Source organism: Lethenteron reissneri, chromosome 24, assembly GCF_015708825.2.
Source record: "Lethenteron reissneri isolate LAM-NWPU_2019-01 chromosome 24, ASM1570882v1, whole genome shotgun sequence".
Classification (NCBI taxonomy): Eukaryota; Metazoa; Chordata; class Hyperoartia; order Petromyzontiformes; family Petromyzontidae; genus Lethenteron; species Lethenteron reissneri.
Genome location: NC_083802.1, coordinates 10,651,132 through 10,677,016, shown reverse-complemented (window position 1 = coordinate 10,677,016; position 25,885 = coordinate 10,651,132). Strand labels below are relative to the sequence as shown.

Below are 25,885 nucleotides of genomic sequence, written 5' to 3'. Positions count from 1 at the left end.
TAAACAGAGTGAAAAAGTATTTAAAATTAAATTTTATTGTCGACGTTACCATCCACGTAGCATATAAAACTATGAAAATCAATGTGTTATAAAATAGCGAATTTCCATTTTGTGTGGCATGAACTTACATTTTTGGCTGTTCAAAATAAAGTGTTTTGGTCACGGTATATAATAATTTAAGTCTTTTGTTACCTGAATGAGATAATTATTATAACCATTATGTCCCAACCGTTTACAAACAAAACATTGCCCCAAGGCTCTGGGAGTTCATCAGCCTCTGTAAACATTGACTCACCCTGTTCAGGTTCACGGTGTACTGTTCCCATATCTCGGTCTCCTCCATGCCTGGGCTCTATGATCAAGACACAACACCACATGGGCAAGCGAACGTTAAAACACAATTTTACCTCGAAAACATGTTCCACTTCACTTGAACACGCCCTGCAGTGTGGCAGATCTTGCCGATCGATCAAAAGGGACATTACAAGATTATAAAGCAGGCATCTAAAGAGTGCAAAACAAAAGATGACACAAAGCCTTTCTACCATCCCCCTCCATAATCTGAAGAAAAAAAATTAAGCCGAAAGATTAAGGAATTTCAGGGAAATGTTGATCCACATATGTAACGCTGCGGTGACGCACTATCACACAAATGCACATGACGCAGCTGAAGAATGTATCTACGTAGCTGTTTTCGCAATTGTATTCTTTACCCCACCTCTGTCATAGTTTAATCTATCTAAATTACACAGTTTAAGTGACTTCTGACATAATTCCACAGTAGTGTGTATTTTTAAACCTTGGTGGCAAATTATACATTCAGCACACTGGGATACAAATGACAAACGGACACAAAACTTGTTCATTATATCATGGATGTAGGAAACAAACCAGCTCAGAGTAGTGGGAGCACCAGCCGACTTAACAACTCAGAGCAGACAGCGAATCAGTGAAGAGGAAATGAGTAGTGCCCCTCCTTTCCTCCTAATTGATGGCTTAGTTGGGAGCGGGAACAGAGTCTGTGTGAGAGGGTCTGTCTTATTTTAACAAAGACAACGTCACCCCTCAGAAATGCTGCACGAGTGGCTTGTATTAGGTCAAACGCGTTCTCCCCCAACTCATGCCAGGTGCATTCATCAGGTGCACTAACTTTTACCGTGTGCTTACATACCACGAACCATCTGCATTATAGTGTATGAACCACATTTATTATTCATGCAGTATTTTATGGAAAACTATGTTTGCATTATAAATGAAGCACTACATATGAAAAACTACACCCCCATACACATTTTACGTGTGAATGTCCACAAAATTTAGGGAGTGCTACCGATGGATTCTATTATCTGTACATATAAAGAAACTCTTCATATCCTGTGATCATCCGTGGACATATAAAACGGAGAATGATGAATTTCACTCCATTCCATAACGTTCCTCATTTCCAGAACAGAAAAAAAAACGTTGGCATTAGGAAGCACACATCTGCAGATAATAGGATGTTTAACTTGTCAATTTGGAGCTGTCGTTAATAGGAATTGTAGGTAACAGAGTCATGGATGCAAGTTGATTTTCACCGTAGTATATATTTTCTAAGGTGGTAATAAAGGTTTGGGTGTGCCCACGCAGTGCCGACCACATACGACTCAGCAATCGACCGCACTGCATTTAAAAACAAAAACATAATGTACCATAATATGCAATTACAGTCCACAGTCACAGCAGCAATTATTGGTTAAAGAAAATAACTCCTTAATTATAAAAGCAACCGGACTCATTTAAAAAACATCACCATAATGCTTTATTTCTGGCCCTTTATAAATGGTCATTTTTTTTATATACATTCAGCCCACTACCATGTGTAAAGCTACTCATTACCAAGACATTTCAGAACATGCAGAATTGCTTGTACTTGATATATATCCTGGCACCTTGACCTCAAAAACTTTTAACGGAAACTTGGATTCGAATGTTGAGGAGAACCAATTAGAAACGTGTACGTGTACACACATTTCGCTCAGATTATTGCTGTCTGTAAGAGAATGATGGTTACTCTTTGGTTCTTTCGGTAAAGTCACGTCGGTAGAAATACAATAAAAAAAATAAGAATGCTGGTTGTCGGCGTGGCTAAAGGATAAGGAGGCAGCGAGGATATGACAAGATAGGCGAGGAATTCAGTGGGAGCGTGCAAGTGTGGTGGATAGTACGTACTGTTCTACGAACCCACGGCCTACGTTAGATTATGTACTGGACATCTTTGAAAAAAAGCTTCAGAGCTCAATGGCTCCCCTCCAGCATAAATAAATATTCTGAAAAATACTCCGATTTTGATTCTCGTCCACGGCCAATATCGTGGCAAATGTCCAAACAAGTTCTGGGCCTCCCTCTGGTCAACACAGCCTTAAATAAGAGTACCTGGTGAGGTGCACAACTATTCCAACTTTGGGAGACGTGTCGCCGGGCGTAGTATGGCCACACCACCCTCTCGTAAGGTCCTCGCCAATAGCACTTGCCCCAACAGCTTATGCAGACTACAAGTGATATTTAACTTCAAACTACGACTAAAAACACATCTCTATATGCTTGCCTACAACAATTAACTTACAACCACATGTTTTATGCACTGACAGGTGTGTTGGAGGATGGTGGTGGGAAAATAGTCTAAGAACTGTGTTTGTGCTTTTGAATTGCATTTTTTTTAAACAGATGTTATATTTTCTCGTATTATTGTATTATTTTATTCAAAGTAATAGCGCCATAGATGGCAGATTGTGCCATAAAGGCACCAGAGATTAATTTAAAGTGAAAATGTACTTTGCTTTGCACGTATGCGTGACTCAATTGGGATCATACTCATCGCCCCGTACCGGCAGGGACAGCTGCTATTGGAGGGTCCTTTGAAATTTTTTAATTGAGATGTGATATAAAGTGCCAAGATGCCCAGCGTACATAGGGCCCTGTATGTGTGAAAAACAATCTATTTTTGCGTGCTTTTTGTGTGCGCGCATGTTAAGTGCAACTGCTGGCCTATGCAATTGTCCACAACTGGTGGCGTGCGTACGAGGCCGCGTGCACCGCTCATTGGGGCGTGGATTATTGTGCAGCTGGGATTTCATCAGGAAGGCTTAGCGCTCAACTCCGCATGCAGCCTGGCGGTCACCATCCACCCAAACACTCCCCTGGACCTCTAAACCACCCCCCCTCCCTCACTCTCTCTACACATGCACGCTAACACACGTGCGCATACACATTTGCTCATGCACACGAGCATGCGTACACTTGAGCCGCTCATGCACACACCACTTATTCAGCTGCGATTCACTGCACATTGAGCACGATGTTATTCTATTGGTTATAAGCATCTCTGGCTGGAGGGCAGAGAGGAATTATTATAACGAGAGGGCCAGAAACCCCAGGGCTATTTATGTCAAGTCCATCAAAACTTGTCAACTTCAAAAAGTGACTGTCACAATGTCCCATGACATGGTACGATTGAGTGATCACCGCCCAGTGGTGCAAAGAACTGTTGTTAAACACAGTTGCACACTTGTGATTGTTTTGCCAATGTTGCTATTCATCATTATGTAAGCAACATTTCAGTAACGTTGCTTTAGGAATTCAACTGTGCAATGTAAGTCCCCTTGATGTCATCGTTACTCGTCAGTTACTAAGAGATGTGTACACCCTCAGCAGGCTGCGATCATGAATGAGCAAATTCCCGTCTATGGAAATAAGAAATTACATATCACATACTTCTTCATCATCAGGTCCGCAAGCACAGATTCCTTCACATCAATATGCTAAACTTCTGAAAATATCAATTGCATTTCCTTCTGGCACAGTTAATGCAGCAATAAATATTACTTTTCATCAAATCATAATTATAGGATACATTTTTATTTAAAGCTTTCGTGACTGCAGGGATTCATATTCTTGGTTCTTTCGGTAAAGTCACATAGAAGGGAAATAATAAAATATTAATATAAAACAATAAAAATTCTCACGACGTTTCGACTGCAACACAAGCAATCATCATACCTAAATTAATTCATATGTATGCATATATGATGTAAAATAATATATTTTTAACAAAGTGTCATCTTTTTTGGCAAAGCAACTACACGACAAAATAACTGTGATAGAATTATGTTCATTTTACAGCACAGAAAACACTGATATTTTTTCAAGCCATGTTTGCCATTTGGTCTTCCTGTCAGTACATCGTATTTCATAGAGCAGCATATCATTTGAGTAGACAACTTGGAAGCATTTTTGCCCCTGTGTCAGTGTTGTCTCCTGCAAAATTAAAAGCGGGCATTTTTTCTGTTTGATGTCAGCACAAAAAGTAAGTACATTTATTTTCACAAAATTCTTGCAGGAGCAATTTAAAAATCAAACAGCAATACATTTCAAACCTTCAAAAGTTATTAGATTTTGTATCTGATATCCACAACATTCTGTTCTTTCTCAACCACTCGTGTACGGTGGGTACTGGCACATGCAGTTGGATAAAGCCATAACATTTGTAATTTCCACTTCATTCAAAAATGTACTAAATAACGCAAACAATATATGGTGGTTCCCGGCACAAGATGACACATTTTTAAAACAAACATGCTTCCCAAAAAGTACAAGATATAGTACAATTAAATTCCTTTACATTATTTACATATAAATCCGTGCAGTTTATAGAAGCATTGAGACAAATACCTCAAGCTACTTACGATTCTCATCACACCCTTTACGGCTGTCAATGTTGCCACCCACTTTTTGATAGACTTCATCGCACACGATAGCAAAGAATGATGGATGCAGCCCCCAGAGTGCTCCCGAGCACGGGGCAGGAAATTAAAAAGGCAGGCCCCAACCATGAACAAGCCAGGGAGGGCTTTGCTGTGGCGGACTAGGCAGGGGGGGGGTTTGTGGCTCGGGCGAGGGAGGGAGAGACATGAGCACCCCTCAACTTGCATCAACTCACCCAGCAGATTATGCTCCGCAGCAAAAAGCTAAATAAATCACATTCCCAGCCAGTACCAGTTTTTTTACGCATATCCAGCATTCCTCAGCACCACTGCCATAAGCAGGTTCCACACATGTTGCCGCACGTGACAAGCATAGCGGGGAAAGGTCTCCAATTGTCCTTGCAGTCCCTTTCGCCAGCTAAACAGAGCTCTCTATGCAGATATTGTCACAGCAATACTGCACTGTATTGTATTGAAATCCACGACGCAAATGGTCAAATGTACCGTATTATAGTGGATTTGTACTCTTATAATGCCAAAAGTTTAAAATAACAGTCAGAGAACATTACACAAAGTTCGTCATTTTAAGATAATGTTTACAAGCGAGAGAAAATGTCAAGTTTCACTGGAACAAAAAGTCTTGTCTCAAACTAAAAAATATGCACCAATGTTTGGGGGGAAATACCGAGTATGCCCTGTCAACCTTGCTTGTTTAAACCATCTCTACTTTTCAGATGTCCAAGAGCCAGAAAATGTCATACACTATAATGAACGCCTGAGAGTACAATTCAGAGCACTTGAAAAACAGTCAGATTGCAAAGTCAAGTACTCAATTGCAAGGAACAGATAGCGAATAAGTAGTTTACCCTGGCCACTTTCCTGAATGTGCTGTGAACCAAAATTGACCACTTTACTAACATCCTTATTTTTAAGAGATTTAGACCCTGCCTTAAATCGCACATTCCCCCCCCCCAAAAAAAAATCATAATTTGATGCACGTTAAATGAGCTCGGTATGCCTTTGCTCAAAAACTTCACAGATGGAACATAAAATTTAGCGCCTGCTCAATATCTGCTGGACCAAATTATAATAACACATGATTGGTTTGGTAATGGAAGGCACAACATATGGATATTGCATGTAGGTTAGTAGTTACATGAGTACACGACTGTTAACTTAACCACCACAAGAATGCACACAATACTCATTCATCAATTGTACTGTCTAAAAAGAAAAATATATAATAGGCGACATTCCTGGTAATGACCCTTCTTCATTGCACATAACTGAGAAGGGCAATTTCCCAAAACGTCACCTATTACATGTTTTACTTTTAAAGCAGCGTTATTGACGAATGTGTAAAGTTTATTATTTGTGCACCAACTACAGTATCAAAAAATAATTCGTTTAACAATGATAAACATACCTCTTTGTATGCAAAAGAAATGCTTATTTCAGTCATTAGAAAAGTAAAGATATGAGTTTCCACATGACCCCTTTAGAATGTTGAGATGCAACATGCATTTTAATCCCTTTAGCAAAGTGGATATGCATATAAAGTTAATTACCATTATTGTATGCAATCTATAAATCTGTACACTTACAAATACTTTAATAAATGTTGGCTTTTGGCTCCGTGACCAACACAGGAGCAAACTCCTGAAAATTACGTTTTACAGTGTTAATATTCATTCAGACACTTTGGTAACACAAGACAGCTGCTTTACTGAAACAGTTCAAATGTCTACCCTGAAGAGAGACCATTGCCTAAAACGCAGCACCCTACTACAGAACAGAATGTGCTCTTACTTTATAATGCAGTCCTACTTATGTTGCTGATGGGCAGTTTCCAGTTTGAATGTGTATAAACTGGCTTAGTGAGAAATATGCTAACCACAAAGCTATGCAGTCCTTTAGGACTCTAAAGATGCCTACATATTTGGAATTTGCATGTTCTTCTGTGGGTCCTCCGATTTTTTCCCTCCACATTTAGAAACATGCGTTTAGAGTATTTGGCTGCTCATACATTTCCACATCAGCCACTTCGTTGAGCTATCATTTGTGTCCAGGTCCCTACTGAAAAAGAGCTACTCTATAGCTCAGTGGGGCTAGCTAAAATAGAAAATAGTTTAGTTGGAAAAAAATATAAAAAAACTTTGATTATTATTTTCATTATAGTACTATTTAGGCAAAGATGCAACCCTGTAAATTGCTGACTCAACACCACTGTTGGAGAAAGGGCATCCACTAGAGCAGCGGTCCCCAACCTTTTCGGCACCACGGAACGGTTTCGTGGAAGAGAATTTTTTCACGGACGGGGCGGGGGGGGTCATCATTGGATCTTTCCCCTTTTTCAAAGAAGCTCTCCGGCGACGTTTGTTTTTTACTCATTTTGGCTAGGGGTTAGAGCTTGTGGGCTTGCCAAAACTGTGACAAGTGTGCAGTGTGGGAAAGAGGCGCGGACGGAAGTGGTAAATAAAATAATTGGGGCAGGCCACGCGCGGACTCACCGCTTTCACCTCCTGCTGTGCGGCCCGGTTCCTAACAGGCCACCGACCGGTACCTGTCCGTGGCCCAGGGGTTGGCGACCCCTGCACTAGATGAAGCTCCAGAGAACCTTCTAGAGCAGTGGTTCTTAACCTTGACTGCAGCCTTGCACCCCCCTTTGGTTCTCAATCGTTAACAAATGTATACTATTAATAAAGGTTTGAAGAAACAAAGTAGTTGTACTTACGTGCCTGTGTTTAATTTGTGTTCAATGATTTACCGTCTAAAAAGATCTGGCATGTCTCGGCACCCGCAGAAAGGGCATCTCGCACCCCTGGTTAAGAGCCGCCACTGCTCTAGAGGGTATTTGGCATAATTTCACACTGGCCAGGCCTCTTGGCAGAGGTGAGAACAGCCACATTTTACCCCACCACACGCGACCTGCCGATTGAATAGCTGCACAATACTTGAGAACTGATTTTCGTGTTTAGCTTCATGTCCTTCCGCACCCCCGATTAGCACGGTTGGCTACGTACGGTGCGAAAGAAGTTCACGCCTTACATTACTGTATAGGACATGCCGTAGTTAGGTTATGAAATAACCAAATCCACTTTGTATTTGACTTCCACGCAAAAACGAGTTTTCATAGGACTGTACAAATACATGGTGGGCAGCGTGGATACACTTATTGTAGAACTATACTTCCGCACCGATGCTTCCCGCCTTCACCAACCCGCTTTAAGCTGCCTTGTTACGTATGATCAAATACGACCCACACAAGCGCTGGGGGAGGCCTTCATCCAGCAGTGGATTGACAAAAACGGGCAGAACATATACATCAGATTTACAAATACTCAAACTCACATTTAAAGAGTTCAGCGCACAAGTGTAAAAAAAAAATTGCGTGCACGTAACATACCAAATGAGCACGATAACCTATTGTGTTTTTTAGGGATCGCATGTCTGCTGACATTGCCATTCACTGTGGACGCAGACTAAACAGCAACCCCTGGCACAAAATGGTTCGATTGAGTGTGATAGATCACCCCGAACAGCGCGATATCCTCCCTTGACACAGCCGGACGACCTGCCAGAATCATTAAGCTCCAGTCAAATCGCACTGTACGCCACCCTCTCAGGGGCTACAGAAATGGGAACACAAGGCCACAGGCAATTAATTAGAAGTTTTAGTGCTCAAATTAGTTCACAAGAATTAACAACCTGCCATAAAGTGGGAATTGCTATGCAAATTGCTCAATTGACAACATGTAAACACAAATTAATCACACTACACTGCTGTGTTAAATAACGACTATGTCGGTTTATGCACCATGTTTTGAATTACTTATTTTGACTGGTAACGTGACTGCTACAAGCATGTGCCTTCTCATAACCTTCAGTCACGGCAATGGGCTCGATTCTTCAAAGTCAAGGTGAGATAAAGCCTTCCACAGCATCTGCCAATATCCCATCAATGAACTTGTCTCCACTCGCATGTCATTAAACAGGCCACCAGTCTACCAACAAAACAATGTTATTCAATCTATCTCACATTGTTGAAGATGGTTAATGTTAGGAGCAGTAGGAGCATGTAGTGGCATTGCCTGTATACAACCATGAATAACCCATAATACAGGTTTTTTGGGGTTAGATCGCGTAAATATATAAACGTGTAATTAAACCCACCACCACCCGCCAAGCCAATTAGCAAGATTTGTCACGTACACAGAACATGCCAATTCGTTACTAGTACAGCACACCGGTGTGTTGGAGAGAAAATTCACAACATTTACAATTGAAGTACAACATTTCGCCAGTAATTACAACCAGCTTCATCAGGCGGCAACCAGATTAAATGGCTGTGTCGGGTGGTGGCAGGATCAACGACATTTATATTTACGCCATCTTACCCAAAAAACCTGTATTATGGATATTGGTCGCGAAAGCCTACGTGTTCAACCATGAATAATGAGCTTGGAATATTAAAAATCGATTTTTTTATGAAATACTGCATGCAATATATGCTAAAATTTATATTTTATAAAAACAGGTGTGTCCGTCCACGAAGATAGATGTTCACAAGCTCCAATAAGCACAGTTTGGCAGTCCTGAGCGAGTGGCAGAATTTCAATTGTCCTATGCAGGGGCCAGTTTTCAACAGGACAACCACCATATGTAGCAATCACATATGCTAGTACTGTATAGCAATTGGGCTGACAGCATGAAACTGTTAAAACCCAATGAGAATAAAAATGCAAATTATTGAAACAAACCCCAACGACAAGAAATTGTAAGGATTGCTGTAAAGACCAATATTAAATTATGTTTTATAAATAACTTTGCTGAGTGGACTAGGAATCTCCAGCCACAAGAATAACACCTCTAAATAACCTTGCCTGCATTATGCCATACATTCAGAAGAAAACGTAAGAGCAGCAGGGTCAAGGCATTTTCTCAAGAGCTTACTTGGCGGACACAATAAAATATCGCCATGCCAATCTGCTACAGCTCAACCACAATTGGGCATTTCATACTGCTTTAACAGTCCATAACATTACCTAAATCATGACAGTAAGTGGACTCAGCTATGTAAATTGTTTCGCATATTAAAGCATGGAAATCATTTGCATTGTATTTTAAAAAGAGATTCTTGGAAAATGGTTTTCTTTTTCATGAGCATTATGCAACGTTGTACACACAAGCAGTATTCTTCACTTAATTCCATACAAGTTTTATGCATTTAGAGGGACTGAACTGTACATTACTACATTGAGGTTGTGGCAGATTGTTTTAGTGATACACAAAGGCTCAGTGTTTTAATCAGAACTTAAATAACCAGACAATAAAGCCTTCCTTTCATATATTTCCCTCCGCACGAAAAGTGTTGCTTATTTTACACATCCCATCAACCACGTGGACATCCAAAAGTGATTTTTTTTTTCAGCATTAGTTTGGGAAAAAAAAGGACATTCTGGACCGGTTTCCCCGTGTTAAACCAATACTGCTGAAATATGACTCACAAGAAGACTGTGACCGATAGGATTGTGCAAAAAATAAACTTTTACTCTTTGTATGGAAGGACAAATAAGAGGGATATTATCTGCTTAATTCGTTATATATATTCTCCACAACAACACCAGTGATTAGTCTACCATTGTATTAAAGTCGAAAATAAAAAAACTAGAGATCATGATCCAAAAATTTGTGGCAAGGTCGCTTCTGAAAAAGAGGTAATTAAGCTCAGTGGGCTTTACCTAGTAAAACAAAGTTTTAGTCGTAAATACCACAATCTGTCTGCAGAATGTCCACATTCTTCACCCTCACGAAAATGTCAAGTGGCAGGCACTACGTCACCAAATAGGTGCTTTTTTATTCCATACTTAGCCAACAAAGCAGCCAAACATCTTCTATTGAGAAACAAAAATATTTAAATAAAGCTTGCTCACTGTTATCTCAGTAGATAAGGGTTGCCAAGGGGAACTCGGGGTCATGTAAATTCCAAACATTCTTTGAGATATTCAATCCTTTTTACCTGTCCTAAAAGGCACAGTAAAAGGAAAGCCAGCACTTCCATTGCTGCATTTACAGACTTTGTTTTATAAGTCAACATGGACTGCAAATGCCAATAAACAGTTTTAATTCGTGCAAGTGTGTATTTCTAAGATTCCCAAAACTGAGAGAACTGCATTTTTACATGCAGTTAATCACAGCACAGGACTGTATTTGAGTTAACAAGCAAAACGTGGATAATACAAAACTGTAAACCTTGGCAGAGGATTCTTAGAAAGCCTAAAGTGCACACAGTACACAAGAATACCTCTTATCCTTAGGTGAGTGATGTGGGTCAAAATATAGTGGATCCTAAAATCCATGGAGAAAACCATGATTTTACTCCACTCACACATGGGAAAATAATAAATAATGGGATAATTTTGTCAGTAAAGGCCTGTTATCTGTAGAAAAAGGCACAATAGCGACACATTCAGCAAATAACTATGGGGGGGAAATGCACATAATTGTGGAAAATTGGAAAAATTGGGCATTAGGTAATATGAGTTTTGAAAAATCCAATGTCTCCAGCAGGTAATGGGAGTCACAGGTAATAGGGTAATGGATAAGACATGCTCCTGTAATAACAAATGCAGTAGGTTAAAACCTTACTTCACAATGTTAAAACGCAATTGAATTTATCATGAACACTTTTCATACAACATAGTGTCAGTGGTTTCCTGTTCATGTTCAATTATCATTGGGGTCTGGTCAATCTCATTTTAACAGCTGTGCCGACACTGGTAAAAAACATCACATTCCTAGGGCAGAGGTTTGGCTATTCATAGAAAAAAGCACTGTTAACGTCCCACAAAGTACTGTAGTACTCGTTTTATTGATCTGAGGATGTGAAGGGTTAAGATGACCCCTTGAACAGGTCTTAACCTTGCAACCTTCGTCGATGAGCCATGTGCCTTAGGATGACGGTCGTGAAGATGGTGATGGTGATGAAACACACACATACCAACGTCCCTAATTCAAATAAAAACAGAAAAAAATTCCACCTAGTGTTATCTGTTATAAACTGACACTTATTTATACAAGTCGTCTCCGTAGATTACGTAGATTTACCACCCAGAGGCCCAAGCTGCATTCTTCTAAAAGATCGGTTTTATTAAGCTCACGTCACAAGAGGACAAATCTTGGTTTCGAGTGTCAACCTTATTAGTGAATTACAGTTGACAGGTCATTAGCCTGGTCAAAATATATACCACGAATCCCTATTCTGCTATTGACTACCAATTGTCTGAAGAGTAAGCACAGACGAGCACAAATTACAAAATGATAGTAATTACAAACTGTCCAGAGGCCTAGCCAGAGTAAATATCCATTAAACTACAGTTTTTTTCACGTTCTGGTGAGAACATTGACATTTTTAAAGAACAACCAAAATTAAAATTGACTTTTCATTACCGTGAAGCATTTCATAGACATACAAATGGATTGAGCTCTTGTAATGACAGCAATAATGGGAGCAAGACTTTAACTGGAAATAGATACGCCATTTTAATCTTTAAAATGTAAACAAGTACTGCAGTAGCAGGGCAAGTTGAGAAAGAACCCGTGTGGATAAACAGCATATGGTTTGCCTAAGCCTCCATCAAGGTGTGCTTTCTATTCAACACATCTTCTATTACACGGGACCACAGATGCGTTTGACACTGGGTTTAAAAGCAGTGTGGGGCTTCAATCCATTGCACGTACAATACCAATTAGTTTGCTAGATTAGTCAGCTCACATCATGAGGTCATCAGTGAACAATTATCAGCTTGCTCAGAACACATTTGTCAACAGAATTCAGTTCAACATTAACAGAAAAAAACTAGTTGTGATTAGCGATTTCTCAATCTTAAAGCACTGTGTAGTTAGCATACATTACCTATGAAGGTAAAACAAGGTTTCATTCATTAAAAACACCATTTGCATGGCATTTATAGTTAATGAAAAATACAAAAAACTGTAGATAATTGAAGTCGGTAAATTATTAATTTTGTGGCCAAAAAGTAAGAAACAATCGCTCATGACAAGTAAACTTTAACATAATTCTAGATTTGAAGCTTTCGTGACAGTAAGGACTCATACTTTTAGATGTTTTCGGTAAAGTCACGTTAACTTTACCATCCAATTAAAGTTATAAATGCTTCGGCTTCCTCGCAATTTTACAAACGTATAAATACAGCCAGCAAAAGGCATGAAAAAGAACCAAGTAAAAAAATGTAAACTATATTTTGACATTGCCGAGCATTTCAAAACACATTAATATTGTTGTTTTTTAAAAGAAGATCTTATAGACCTCATCAGATTGTGTTCAGGGTAGAGTGCATACCACTTTAAAAATGTGTAAACAGATTTCAAGAATATTGTATCGGAACAAGATTACAAGTGCTTCCATCGCATTTTCATTCCCCGAAAAGCTCTTGTTTATTAAACTTTTCAACTAAAATAATCAAGAGTTTAAAGCATCTTGATAGATATGACCCAGAAGACGAGCGGTCTGCACCGAGTGAAGTCGACAAATAACTGCGGAATAACAAAACGACAACTCGGAAGTCGAATGTTTTACTCAATTCATTGCCATACGGTATACCAGTTAATACAGAACTTGATATGTGTGCAAAGAGTAATTTAACAACCAAAAAACATCACCAGTGTTCCCAAACAGCAGAGCGGCCAAACGAGTTGGACCGAGCTCGCTGCAATCCAATCTCTCTGCAACGTTTTAGCCGGGCGACAGCGTTTCCAATTTCGGCAATAAATTATTGATAACCTTGCTGACCTTAATCAGACAAGATGACATTTTATGCGGAAGATGTTTTTGTTACATTATTACGGACCCGGAGGTGGGGTGGGGGGGCCTTCATGTGTGGACAGTAACATTCTGCCAATGCAATTTTCGTTATAAATAAGTCAAACGTGCTGCAATAAAGACAACAAAAACTGAAACACTTAATGGAGTAAAAAAATGTATATGCAGTAATGGGATACGCTTAGTTCCGAGCGTTTTTCCTCCGGGATATATAAAATATCAAGGCAATATGATACCGCGTAACATTCTTGTCATTCGCATTGAATACATCCGTATGTTTATGAAAGTCAAATATCAATCACTTTGGCATTTACAACGTACACAGTGTCTGTGCAAAACCGGGCTCTTCGTCTGATATCGAAGCTCCCAATATTCAGAGTGTTACGGTAATAACAAAGTACTTTTTTTTCAAAAAGTTCACACCGATGAAACAGCAGGTACAAACTCTCTTTCCTTCATAAATATGCTTACGTTTTTCAAGTAACTCGCACACTCCTGTGCACTAATATGCATCGTGTATATAAGTACACCCATTCATGCGCGTCGATTTACATCAAACAGATACAATAAAATTCAACATTATGTGAATATCCTTACACGGCAACCAGTTTCATGTTTCTCAAATCCCGAAACAACATATGTCCAAGCATATTTACGATTCCTGCAATGTATCTATAAACTAACAATTAAGGAATGCTATCAGCAGACATCACTTCCTGTATTCGTTGAGTCGTTAACTACCACTACACCTGAAAGACTCGCCTTCTCAACATCATCAGTAGCCGGCCACCGATTTAATCATTCCTGCTTGCTTCGGTGTTACCACTTGCACAACTAATTTACTCGACAATGCTGATGTTGCAAGGGCACAAAGGGGGGGGGAGGGGGGAAAGTGTGGAAGGTTAAAATATTTTGGCCCAAGTAAACACACCGTTACTGTATTTTCGGGGGGAAAAAATCAAAAAGACCATCGGGAAGCACTCCTCTGGCTGGCGAGCCAAATAAAACGATGCAGGGCTCCTCCAAAAACAATTCAGTGACAAAACTTGTGGCGCGTGTGGTGGTGGTGGTGAGCACACACGCCATACGTTCTCATCTCGTATTGAATTCCGGCCAAATGTCGAAAATACCGCAATGTTTTTTTTATTTTGAAATAATGCAATAGAAGCTCAAATCTCACTCGCTGCATTATTGATGTACTGTAGTTCAAGCATGCGCCAATAACACAATTTTGTTATTACTACGAATGTTAAAGTGAGCAATTCATGCTGTCAATACACCAAGTGAGATAAATTATTGTACCATTTCTTTCGCTGCTGCGTTGATCATTGTGTACTCATATTTATACGGTTGAGGGGGAAAGGCAACAAAGAAAAAATTAATTTGGATTTAAAATGAGTATAGTTTGGTGGTTGTGGCAGCGTAAACATAGGCCATTATTTTTTGCATCACGTGACAGCAGCCGCATACAGGCAAATCGTATAAAATTACTGTCAGCAAACAATGATGTCACCAACAATGTCCTTGGTCGTATGGCCGGCATTCCATGCTTTGCCTCATCAATGAAACAAGGGTATAGTCATCAATGTGACTCATTATAGCGTCATTCTGGTCCAGAAACCTTTTCTAATTTTCATGTCGCTTCCGTGGCAGCAACCATTTCCGCGCCCACTCAGTTCACGGATTCTCTTCATGTTTACTGGAGCATACGACTTTAGTGCCTTTGTAAATGTTTATTTTCCGCATCTGCATAGAGCCTTCTTTGCGTGGAGCCACACCTTTTAAGTCCACTGGGACTCCACGTTTTGGTTTTGACCGGACAAGTTAGGCGTTACATGGGTCGCAAGCAAATACTGTACGACAGTGGTTAAACGTCGTAATTTACTCTTTCCTCTGATGGGCACACGTTTTTGTAAAGCACTTGATCCACGTATAAACATAAACTGTACCCATCCCTCTTTGCTTATCCTTCCCTGCCCCCTCCACTGACCATCTTGCAGTGGCCCAAAAATGGCATCACGAGACCATCTATTTACTGACCTAATGCCATTCCTTTTATGGGTTTATACAACAGAATTTTTAAACGAAAAGACAAAATTGGTGTTTTCATAGACACCACTGCACATTGCTATGCGTCATTACCAACGTACCAAGTTCACCTTGACCTCAATTAAAAATGTCACATTTTTGTATGAGCTTCGTCATTCACTGGGGTTCACGTCATTCTGTCCACTGGGTGTTGTCATTCTATGAAGAATAAGCAGGTCCTTTTATAAATACACAATCACTTTACATTAATGATAGATACTCAGCAAGTTGCAGTACTTTATTATGCAAGAATTGTTTCATTTTGTTCCCAAATTTAATTCCAATTGTCCTTATTCCATGTTCGAGATTGGTCTGCAGAAGGAGATTTCATGGAACCACTTATGAGATGCCTTCAAATAGCATCTCATCTGCTTGCACTTTCAAACATGCTATTGCCAGATAAATCTTTAGTCACCTCGCAATTCAACAGGATTGTTTTTATGAGCGCTGGAATTTTCCCAAATTAAGTCAAACACACATTTGATACAATAGAGTTTTATTGTGCAGTCATTGGTGACCAAGTTGATACCATCAACTCGCTACACTTTACAACACAGTTCATTAATTTATGGCTTAAAAGTGGATATCTAACCCTAGGTCTCAGAAATCCTGGCTCTGTGCTGTGACACAACAATTTTTTTATTTAACCAGGTAAGGCCTACTGACCGATACAGCTCTTTTTCAGAAGCGACCTGGCCACAAACGACTGCTCAACGAAGTGGCTCGTCATGTGGAAATGTATTTCAGCCAAATACTCTAAACGCATGTTTCTAAATGTGGTGGGAAAACCCGAAGGACCAAGAGAAAAATCCACACCACCACGAGGATAACATGCAAACTCCAAATATACAGGCGTCAGAGTCGGGATTGAACCCATGAATCCTTCCTTCATACTAGACAAGGGAGATAACGTCTCACCACCGCGACCTCTGCCAATCGACCACCTCTACAGAGTACCGTATTGTATTAAATTTGTCCAAGTAATAAAATAAGGCACTTCAGTACAATATTGTATTTTCACGAATAGAAAAACTCAACATTCGTCATTAAAACTTCCTTGAAAAGGAAGAATATATATAATAGGTGACGTTTTGGGAAATGGTCCTTCATAGAACATAAAACATGAAAAGCTGGATATTCATTAAGGATAAGTTGTGAGTGGATACATCTACCAACACACGTCACGCAAAGAGTGGGAGGAAAGACCTATTGACCGCAGCTTTATTACTTGGCACGATACATTAAATGGCCTCCAACAATTTGGTATGTACAGTACTTTAATCCAAAATAAAGCCTTCTAAGCGAGTGTAAATATACTCAGCTGATGCCAAGTTAAAGCCCAAACGCATCTTGTAGTTTTCATTTAAAAAATACTTTGAGCAAAAAGGGACCAAATATGTCAATGGAAGTTATAAATTCAACAAAAATTATAACCTTTGGATCAATCATTAAACCGGGGACATAACTGAAATTAAAATGTCGGCATGTTGCCTTTTTGCAAATCCAATGTCGACCGCATTACAATACCGTAATGTTTTCCAACCATTTGAACAATTATTAACTTTATCTGCATTCTGAGGCGTCTAACTTCTGTTTTACCAGACGTTGGCAGCGCCCCATGCATTCCTCCGTTGGAATGTTATGATGACCCATTGTTTCGCTTCACCCATTCATAGGATACTTTTGTCTTCATACAAGCTGCTGCTACACATGGGCCACTACATTGTACAGATACAGTGCTCTCTCGCACAGTCCTATACAACGTCTGATGGTGCAATGTATGTTAAGTGACTTGGAAAAGAACATGCCAGCAAAGCACACTTCCTTCGAAAAACAAACAATATTTCCTTTAAATAACAGAGAGATCGTTATCACTGCGTAATAGCCAGCACAACAGCAAGGGCAGTTGTCCTTCTTGGGAACCATTTCATTTTAACAATTTTCACGTGCCAATTAACGTATCTAAATTACCTAAACCCTTCATATCCATTGTGACCATGACCGACGGAATACGTGCCATCTATAATTTGAGCTTGATGTGATAATGATGACCACCAATTAGCCAAACTTAATGCCTCAAGTGGTGTGGCTCGATTCATCATTTGCCGAATATAGAAACTAACTCATTTAAGTGTTTTCATGTAAGCATTTCAATAAAAATAAGTAGAATGTTTCGTGGGCCTACTTGCACTGTGGATAATCTGTTGTTGGGCGCGCATATATAACAGCAATTTGATTTATTACAGTGGCAGAAACACAATGGGCCAAGCGCGTATTTTATCCACAATGTTTTGTATTCTGAATTACATTGTCTAAACGAAAAACGACAAAAAATAAATTGCCCGTGTGGGAATGAGTCTTGAGACTAAACCCGTTCAACCCACTTAAGAAAAATCACAACTTAAAACGTTTGCGCACATTGGTCAAGGCATTACTTAACCAAGGTGTTTGATAACCTTGAAATGCTCTGCATTGTACTCAGGATACTGTAATCGTTTTATCCAAGCCTGCATAAACTTGACAATTAAAACACATACAGTATTTTCGACATTGCCCAATTTGGTCACAATCATAAACACTGCATAAGCGTGTGCCAATGTTTAATTGTGTGTTTGTTGGAGGATGAGCTAAATTTGCACCTAACATTAGGTAAGCCTGTACAGTAAATTGCAGGTAGGCTAAGGGCCACGTTATAAACGTGGTCACCTTGACAGCAAGCAGTATGTCATCGTAAACACCTGCCCATGCCCAACAACGTTAACCCAACAATACGCGTTTTAAAACCATCACAACATTCATTGTTGATATTGCGGTGTTCGTTCGTCATCAACACATAACGTACAGCCCCTTGTCCATCCACTGCTGGATGAATGCTTTCCCCTACTACGCCTTTTGTTGCTTGACCACAACCACACAATTAACAGTGCTGGCCAGGGCAAGTTCGTCAAGGGTATCCATAACCGGTTTTGAATATCACTCGCCAATGACTTTAAGCCGTGGCCAGGAATTCAACTCAGGTAGCAAGTTTTTTCGCTTGATGCACTCACATAACCGGTTTTGAATATCACTCGCCAATGACTTTAAGCCGTGGCCAGGAATTCAACTCAGGTAGCAAGTTTTTTCGCTTTATGCACTCACATAACCGGTTTTGAATATCACTCGCCAATGACTTCAGCCATGGCCAGGAATTCAACTCAGGTAGCAAGTTTTTTCGCTTGATGCACTCACATAACCGGTTTTGAATATCACTCGCCAATGACTTTAAGCCATGGCCAGGAATTCAACTCAGGTAGCAAGTTTTTTCGCTTGATGCACTCACATAACCGGTTTTGAATATCACTCGCCAATGACTTCAGCCATGGCCAGGAATTCAACTCAGGTAGCAAGTTTTTTCGCTTGATGCACTCACATAACCGGTTTTGAATATCACTCGCCAATGACTTTAAGCCATTGCCAGGAATCCAACTCAGATGAGGAAGTTTTTTCGCTTGATGCACTCACATAACCGGTTTTGAATATCACTCGCCAATGACTTTAAGCCATGGCCAGGAATTCAACTCAGGTAGCAGTATGACTTTAAGCCATTGCCAGGAATCCAACTCAGATGAGGAAGTTTTTTCGCTTGATGCACTCACATAACCGGTTTTGAATATCACTCGCCAATGACTTTAAGCCATGGCCAGGAATTCAACTCAGGTAGCAAGTTTCTTCGCTGCATGGGCGAATAGCCAGTGCTAAAAGCCACTACTACTGTATATCGAACACATACAGTGCTAAACTCTCACATTTAAATCCCGTACATTGGAGGCAGCAACGTGTTTTTTCACGTAACAAAAATGTACGATCATAAATGCACGGATGACATTAACGCACAATCATTAATTTATACATAAACGAATTGCCTCGTCTGTACAAAAAACGAGACAGTAAATGTTTCCTCCCCCCCCCCACAACCAAATGAAGTCAAGCAAAAACGACTCTTACCCACGCCTACGAGCTCACGATTCAATTGACAATCTCCGACCGTCAAACTTTGTGCTGTTACCAAACTCGTCGTCTTACAATCACTCTGTCACACAGCGTTCCGAACCCACGTGAGAAGAAAAACACTGTCCTGTCCACCCCCCCACCACCCCACAAAGTCCAAAAGGGCGCAGTTAGAAATGTATTTAAAGCAGCTCCTACAGGTGCTTGCTTACCCCCCAAAAACATTATAAAACACCCTGGCAAACACAGATAATTACACACACAAACTTCACAACGTTTCTCTTTGGCAAAATGTTAAAACGAGCAAAATTCCCCACCTTCCTGTAGGCTCCACCACCGTACGACATCTCTCTTGCTCTGCCTTGTTTGTTGTGCTGTTGTGTGTGCTGTGTGTCCTGTTACTTGAGTCCGACGTCTTACGGTGGCCACCACCGCTAGTGTCACCGATCGCTAGTTTAACCCACCACCACTAGCAGCAGTAGCAGCAGTAGTAGCAGCAGCAGCAAGACACAACTACACCCCGTGGCCGCTCCACTCGCCTCGCTCTTCCCACTGACAATCCAATATGTCTGTCTGTGTCTGCACCGATAACTTGGCCACCAACACCCCCCCCACCCCACACTTGCTCGTGTATATAACCACCACCACCAACAACACTACTACACCACCACTACTACACCACCAACAACACCACCACTACTACACCACTACCACCAGCAGCAGCAGCAGCCACCCCAGAAGCGCCACTCACCGCCGCTGTGCAGCAGCCAATGGGGAGGCAGCTACGCAAGGTGGTGGTGGGGGGGGGGACATTCCATTCCCTTCGGGGTAACCATGACGATGGGCCCCCACCAACTGGCTGGCCAGTGGGGGGGGGGGGCGGTGGTGGTTGGTCGGTGGTGGTGGTGGTAGGGAGAGGGCTTTAAGGTGTCAAAACAATTCTCTTTGGGAGGACGGGAGAGAGGGAGGAAAAAAAACAACACCGCAAAGTGCCACCGCTTAAGAAGATAGTGGCCACGCGGCCCGCTTTCGTCTCGGGATTGTGTTGCAATATTAGTGCAGCGGTGAATTTTTTTGAATCCGTGTTTTTAATTTGGGTGGTGTGGGTGCAATTGATGAGTGACCCGTCTCATAAGAAGTGATGTGAGGGGGGGGGGGGGGCATTCCCCTGCATTTTGCTCAAATGGCACGGTCTTTGAGTCACTTGCTGGCCACGCCTGCCACGTATTCCACAAACACTGGCACCTTCGCTTTTGCTCACAAACTTAACTCTTCCAGATCGAGTGTACGCATACCGACGTCTGTGTACACGTGAAAATTGTGATGGGATTTGCTAATGGGATAAGGCGGTGGGAGGGGGGGGCTTGCTGTGGTCACGTATTCTCATGATTTGCTGGTTCAACAGGAAAAAATGTGCACCCACTGAAGCCCTTGTTTTGGTTAATACAACTTCCTTCCAGATTATAATCAGGGAGGTCCTTAGGCAGTCGAGCAAAAACTTATTTACAGAGTCTTGTTAGTTGCAAAAAAGTGCAACATTCTTGTGGCTTAACAAAAGAACAGCCTTAAAGTAACGTACCGACAGTTTGCAAGCGTAATGTTTTCCATGGCATGGCCACTCTTAAAATAACACTTATAAAGATACTGTTAACACTGGCAACACGGTTAAATGAAAGTCAGGTGCAGAGGATTAACATTAGCTATGGGAAGTATAATCCCATTGCTCTTGGAAATACCAGATGTAGAAACCATTCGATGGGTTTGTCTCAGATAACCGATCCCTTGAGCATGTTTAATCAATTGAAATAACCTATCAGTTTTAGCAGATGATTTGTAGGCGTCTCATTGTTTATTCTTATAAATGCAACATTCATTAGACAATGACGTATTTTTTCATTATGCTGTTTGTCAGTAAAACCAACCTTTAATAGATCGCATTGTTCCAGCATGAAATATGTAAGATACTCATACATTTATAATGTTTTCTTTTGGGCATGTGCATTCATCTTGAAAACAGCCCTTCGTTCAACAACCCAACCCCGCCTACACATCGCAAGGAATAAAGTATAACCATTTCAAACTTGCCAATAATTAATACGTACAGTAGAATAACGTAATGTATTAAAACTTGTTAACTGGGTAGGCACGAACACAACAAAAACAATGTGAACTTAGGCAATTTACACTATCTAAGTCGGGTTCAGTATTGTCATTTTCGGACAGCAAGTGCGTTTAGGACTTGAAAAAACCCCTGATTATAATGCGAGTGTGACGTAACATTGTATAGTACACACTTCACTATCTACCAAATACTGAGCAGCTACAAAAAGTCTGCTCTTTTCTAACAACAAAAAGTAAAAGAAGGAACGTGTTACATAATTACAACACAGGTACCTGAGTACAGACAAAGGGGACCGTGTACAATTATCCATTGTACTTACAGGTGCAGCAGTCGTGGTGTTAAAACATTGTGAGGCTATGATTGGGTATGGTGGGGGTTGTCGCACACATTTGATGCCTTTTGTACCAAAGAGCTGGGACTGTCCTGAGCCAACAACAATCTATGCCAGTTTAAACCGAACAGGGAGGGCATAATAACCCCCCAGCGTATTCCCCAGGCAACAGCTGACCCCCAGACCAACCCTGCAATCTCTAATAGATCAACAGACCCCGTCTTTCATTGTACCCCCACTATTTACATTACAGTATTTTCCATTCGATAGTTTCATTGAGCGAGGGCCACCTTTTTACACACAGCACGGTGATAATTGAACAATTACTATATTGTTCTAAACTGTGCATTCGTTCTGGCTTTAACGTAAAAAGTTTTTTTTTTTACAAATGTACCCGGCTAATCTGTCGGTAATTACAAAGAAACCAGTTAATTTAGAGGACTTGGGCCAACTCGGGTTTAACCCCAGTGCAAAGCACAAGACGGCACTGTATAATTTGGGTCTATACTCTACACCTTTTGACAAAATACAGAACCACTCTGGTGTTGCAAAGGAGGAATCTTCGGTTGTGTGCAGTTGTCCCATTCCACAGTAGTAGTAAAATAAATAAAAACCATGAGCATCCCAAGTGCAATACAACTCAAATGTGCATGTACAGCCCTTTACGGTCACTTCAATCGACTGCGCGGATGAATGAGGGCCACTTACCCCCACGTCGTGCACTTAGCGATGGTTAATAAACCATACTTCACCATTCTCGTCGTCGGCGAGGCTAAAGGAACGTGGACGGGCATGTTTGGCAGTGCAGTATAACAATGGATTCAGCTACACTGCCCTCTGCTGCGCGGAATGTAACCCCGCAGCCTGGCAACAACCTGATTTTCAGGTGTTATTTTTTAAAACGTAGACTTTCGCGACCAGTGTTATATTCATAATAAAGGTTTTTGGGTGAGATAGCGTAAGTATAAATTCGTCGCAACCCTCCACCACCCGACACGGCCAATCAGTAAGAAATGTGTCACGTTAACAAAACGCCAATTAGTTATTTATTCAGCCCATCGGTGCGTTTGTGGAGTGAATCCACAACATTTAGAATTTGAGTAGTACGACGTTTTGCTATTCATTAAGTACCGTACACTTTACATAAATATAAAGTGTACGGTACTTAATGAATAGGGGTTATTTTAATCACAGATTTAAACTTTACAGTATTTTGGGAAAATCTTTTTTGCAAGATAATTAATTACGGTACAAATGGCAATTAGTAAATTTAAAAACTTTAATAAAATCATCTTGATTTGAATCTTTCGTGACTGCAGGAATCCATCCTCTTTGGTTTTTGGGTAAAGTCACGTAGGTAGAAAAATAAAATAGATCACGACGTTTCGATCGCAGCACAAGCCATCGTCCTCAGGTGAAACAATACAGCAAGGCAGACTGCTAAGGCAATACTAACCATTTAATTAATAAAATAAATGGTTAGTATTGCTATACAGTAATATACAAATAGTTAAGAGCTAAATGTGAACAAAATCCTACACCCGTTCCCAGACACTTTAAAAATATATATCCAACACATCCACAATGTATTTATAGTGTAAAAAGAATGGGACACAATTACTGGAAAAGAACTGGCGTGTTTAAAGACCGTTAAAGTCTTCGACCAAAATATTAATAAAACAGCAGTACTCTATACGCAAATATATAATCCGGACAATAAAAATAAACTATAAACTTTTGACTTTATCTTACAATTGTAAATCTCGTTCAAATAGGTGGCTTTGCGCCAACGCTCCACAGGCTGCCCAAAAAAAAAGAATCTGTGCCAAACCTCAACCAAAACGGGTCAAATGGAAAATGTATTGTTCAAATAATAGACCGTATGTTTGCTGAACTTCTTTCGTAGTCAAGTACAAAATGCAAGCAAATCCTCGCTCACTCACTCACCTTTAAGAAGCGTTTGCTTTGAGATGTATGTTACCCCCTTGGCTTCAAGAAAACTCGGTCCCTGTAGTTCCTCGTTTGTGAACCACGCCGTTTGAATGTATCGCTCGGTGTGGCGTGTAACTTCTATTTAAAACAAACCAATCACTATCAAAGAAAGAACGGTATCCGTACAATTATTGAACTACGGTACTGAATATGTTTTAATAGAACCAAGAGCTCTCCGACAGACAAAACAACAACACAAAAAAATCACTGCCTTAGTCGTGCGTGATGTTCCAACCAAAACCTTTTCCACTTAGTTGGACTTCAACCTGTTAAGCTCCCAACCCTACCTTTGCCGCACCCAACATCCCACCTCACCTACGAATGCATTGGCTGATGAGCAGTGTTTGCTCTAACATTAACATAGCAAAGCCACCCAATGGCATTGTGAAGAGTGCTGGGGGTTTTTTTGCGTGACTAAGACACCCAATCCAAGTCCACCTCTTGCTGCCGTCTTGTCCGCCCCTCCTTACCTGGTTGAGGTGTGGCATGCATGGCAGATTGTCCGCCCCTCCTTACCTGGTTGAGATGTGGCATGCATGGGCAGATGGTGTTGAACTGTGTACGACATGTATGAGCCTGCACTGGCACTAGTAAGGTGTGGTCGAACCACAACAAAAAACCCAACAACTCCCTACATATGCAGGGGATGTATAATGAAATGGTCTCTATAATGCCCTATAATTTGGACAACGTACGCAGATTAATTGCATTGTTCAATCTGCTCAGGAAAGTTGATTCTTGGCAAGGATGCGTCGCTCGAAAAAGGTGGCTGATGGGGTACGTTGTCCTAAAATAATTACGGAGTGGAAGCTAAGGAGGGATTGAACGCTTGGTGATTATAATTGTTGACATTGATACACTTGACGCATGATATTTAAATAGTTCAATGCAGCTTTGTACTTTGTAGCTGCCTGGCACGTTGTATACCACGTGACAGTCTTACTGTTCTGCTGGGAAATGTTACATAAGCATGGACACATTTAAAGACGTAGATTTTGAGTTGCAACGCAGTTAACTTTACTGCAGGGCCACGTGGTGGCCAACAGAGGACAGTGCAGCACAATATGTTGTACTATGCTGTACTTCTATGCCCCCCTCATCGATGCTCCCCTCCTGCACCATCCTGTAATGACCGACGTGGTGAAGTATGGTCAAGTAACCCCCATGATCCGCACGACGTGAGGAGGCCCTCATCCAACAGTGAACAGACAAATGGGCCATACATAGCTGATGTATATCTGGCATGTACTCATTATTAAACGTAAATTGCCAATGTAACAGATCACCAGTATTGTGGTGATGAGTTACATTGGCAGTGTTGTATCACAAAGATGACGTGAACACAATTGCAAAACATCTTCACTTTTAACGCCATCTACACCTCACTATACTATACCGCAATTATTATTTCAATTCACGATTAAATGCTCTGCTCATGCCACAAGTAGCTAAACCCTGATGCAATAGCACAGTACTAAGAGTGAGGGTTATACCAAGAATACATTATGTGCTTTAATGTAGCATACACCCACACTACGTATGTTTTAATTTCCCCGCCACCAAAAATGTTAAGGCACAATAACAGCTCAATCCAACCACCGTAGTAGTTTCATTAACAAGTATTTTCTTGCAATTTGCCCACAGGCACAGTCGCTGCTATTTGTAAGCCACTAACATGTCGCCAGGCTATCTGTTTTGTTGCTCTCTCACTTGCCAAACCGGTTTTTCCAAATTCCATAAAATGCTATACACATTGATCTACAATCTACAGTATTGTGATC

The 25,885-nt window shown here is 40.7% G+C and overlaps 1 protein-coding gene across 1 annotated transcript in view; it reads right to left on the bottom strand.

Moving 5' to 3' along the window:
* LOC133346580 (tight junction protein ZO-1-like) overlaps nt 1-20,349 on the bottom strand; it is a 66,143-nt gene extending 45,794 nt beyond the window's left edge. The window contains 2 exon segments of the mRNA XM_061558242.1: nt 296-352; nt 19,977-20,349. Of these exon segments, the coding sequence (XP_061414226.1) occupies nt 296-352; nt 19,977-20,006 (87 nt within the window). The 5' untranslated portion in view covers nt 20,007-20,349.
* Nucleotides 20,350-25,885: the final 5,536 nt, after the last annotated feature.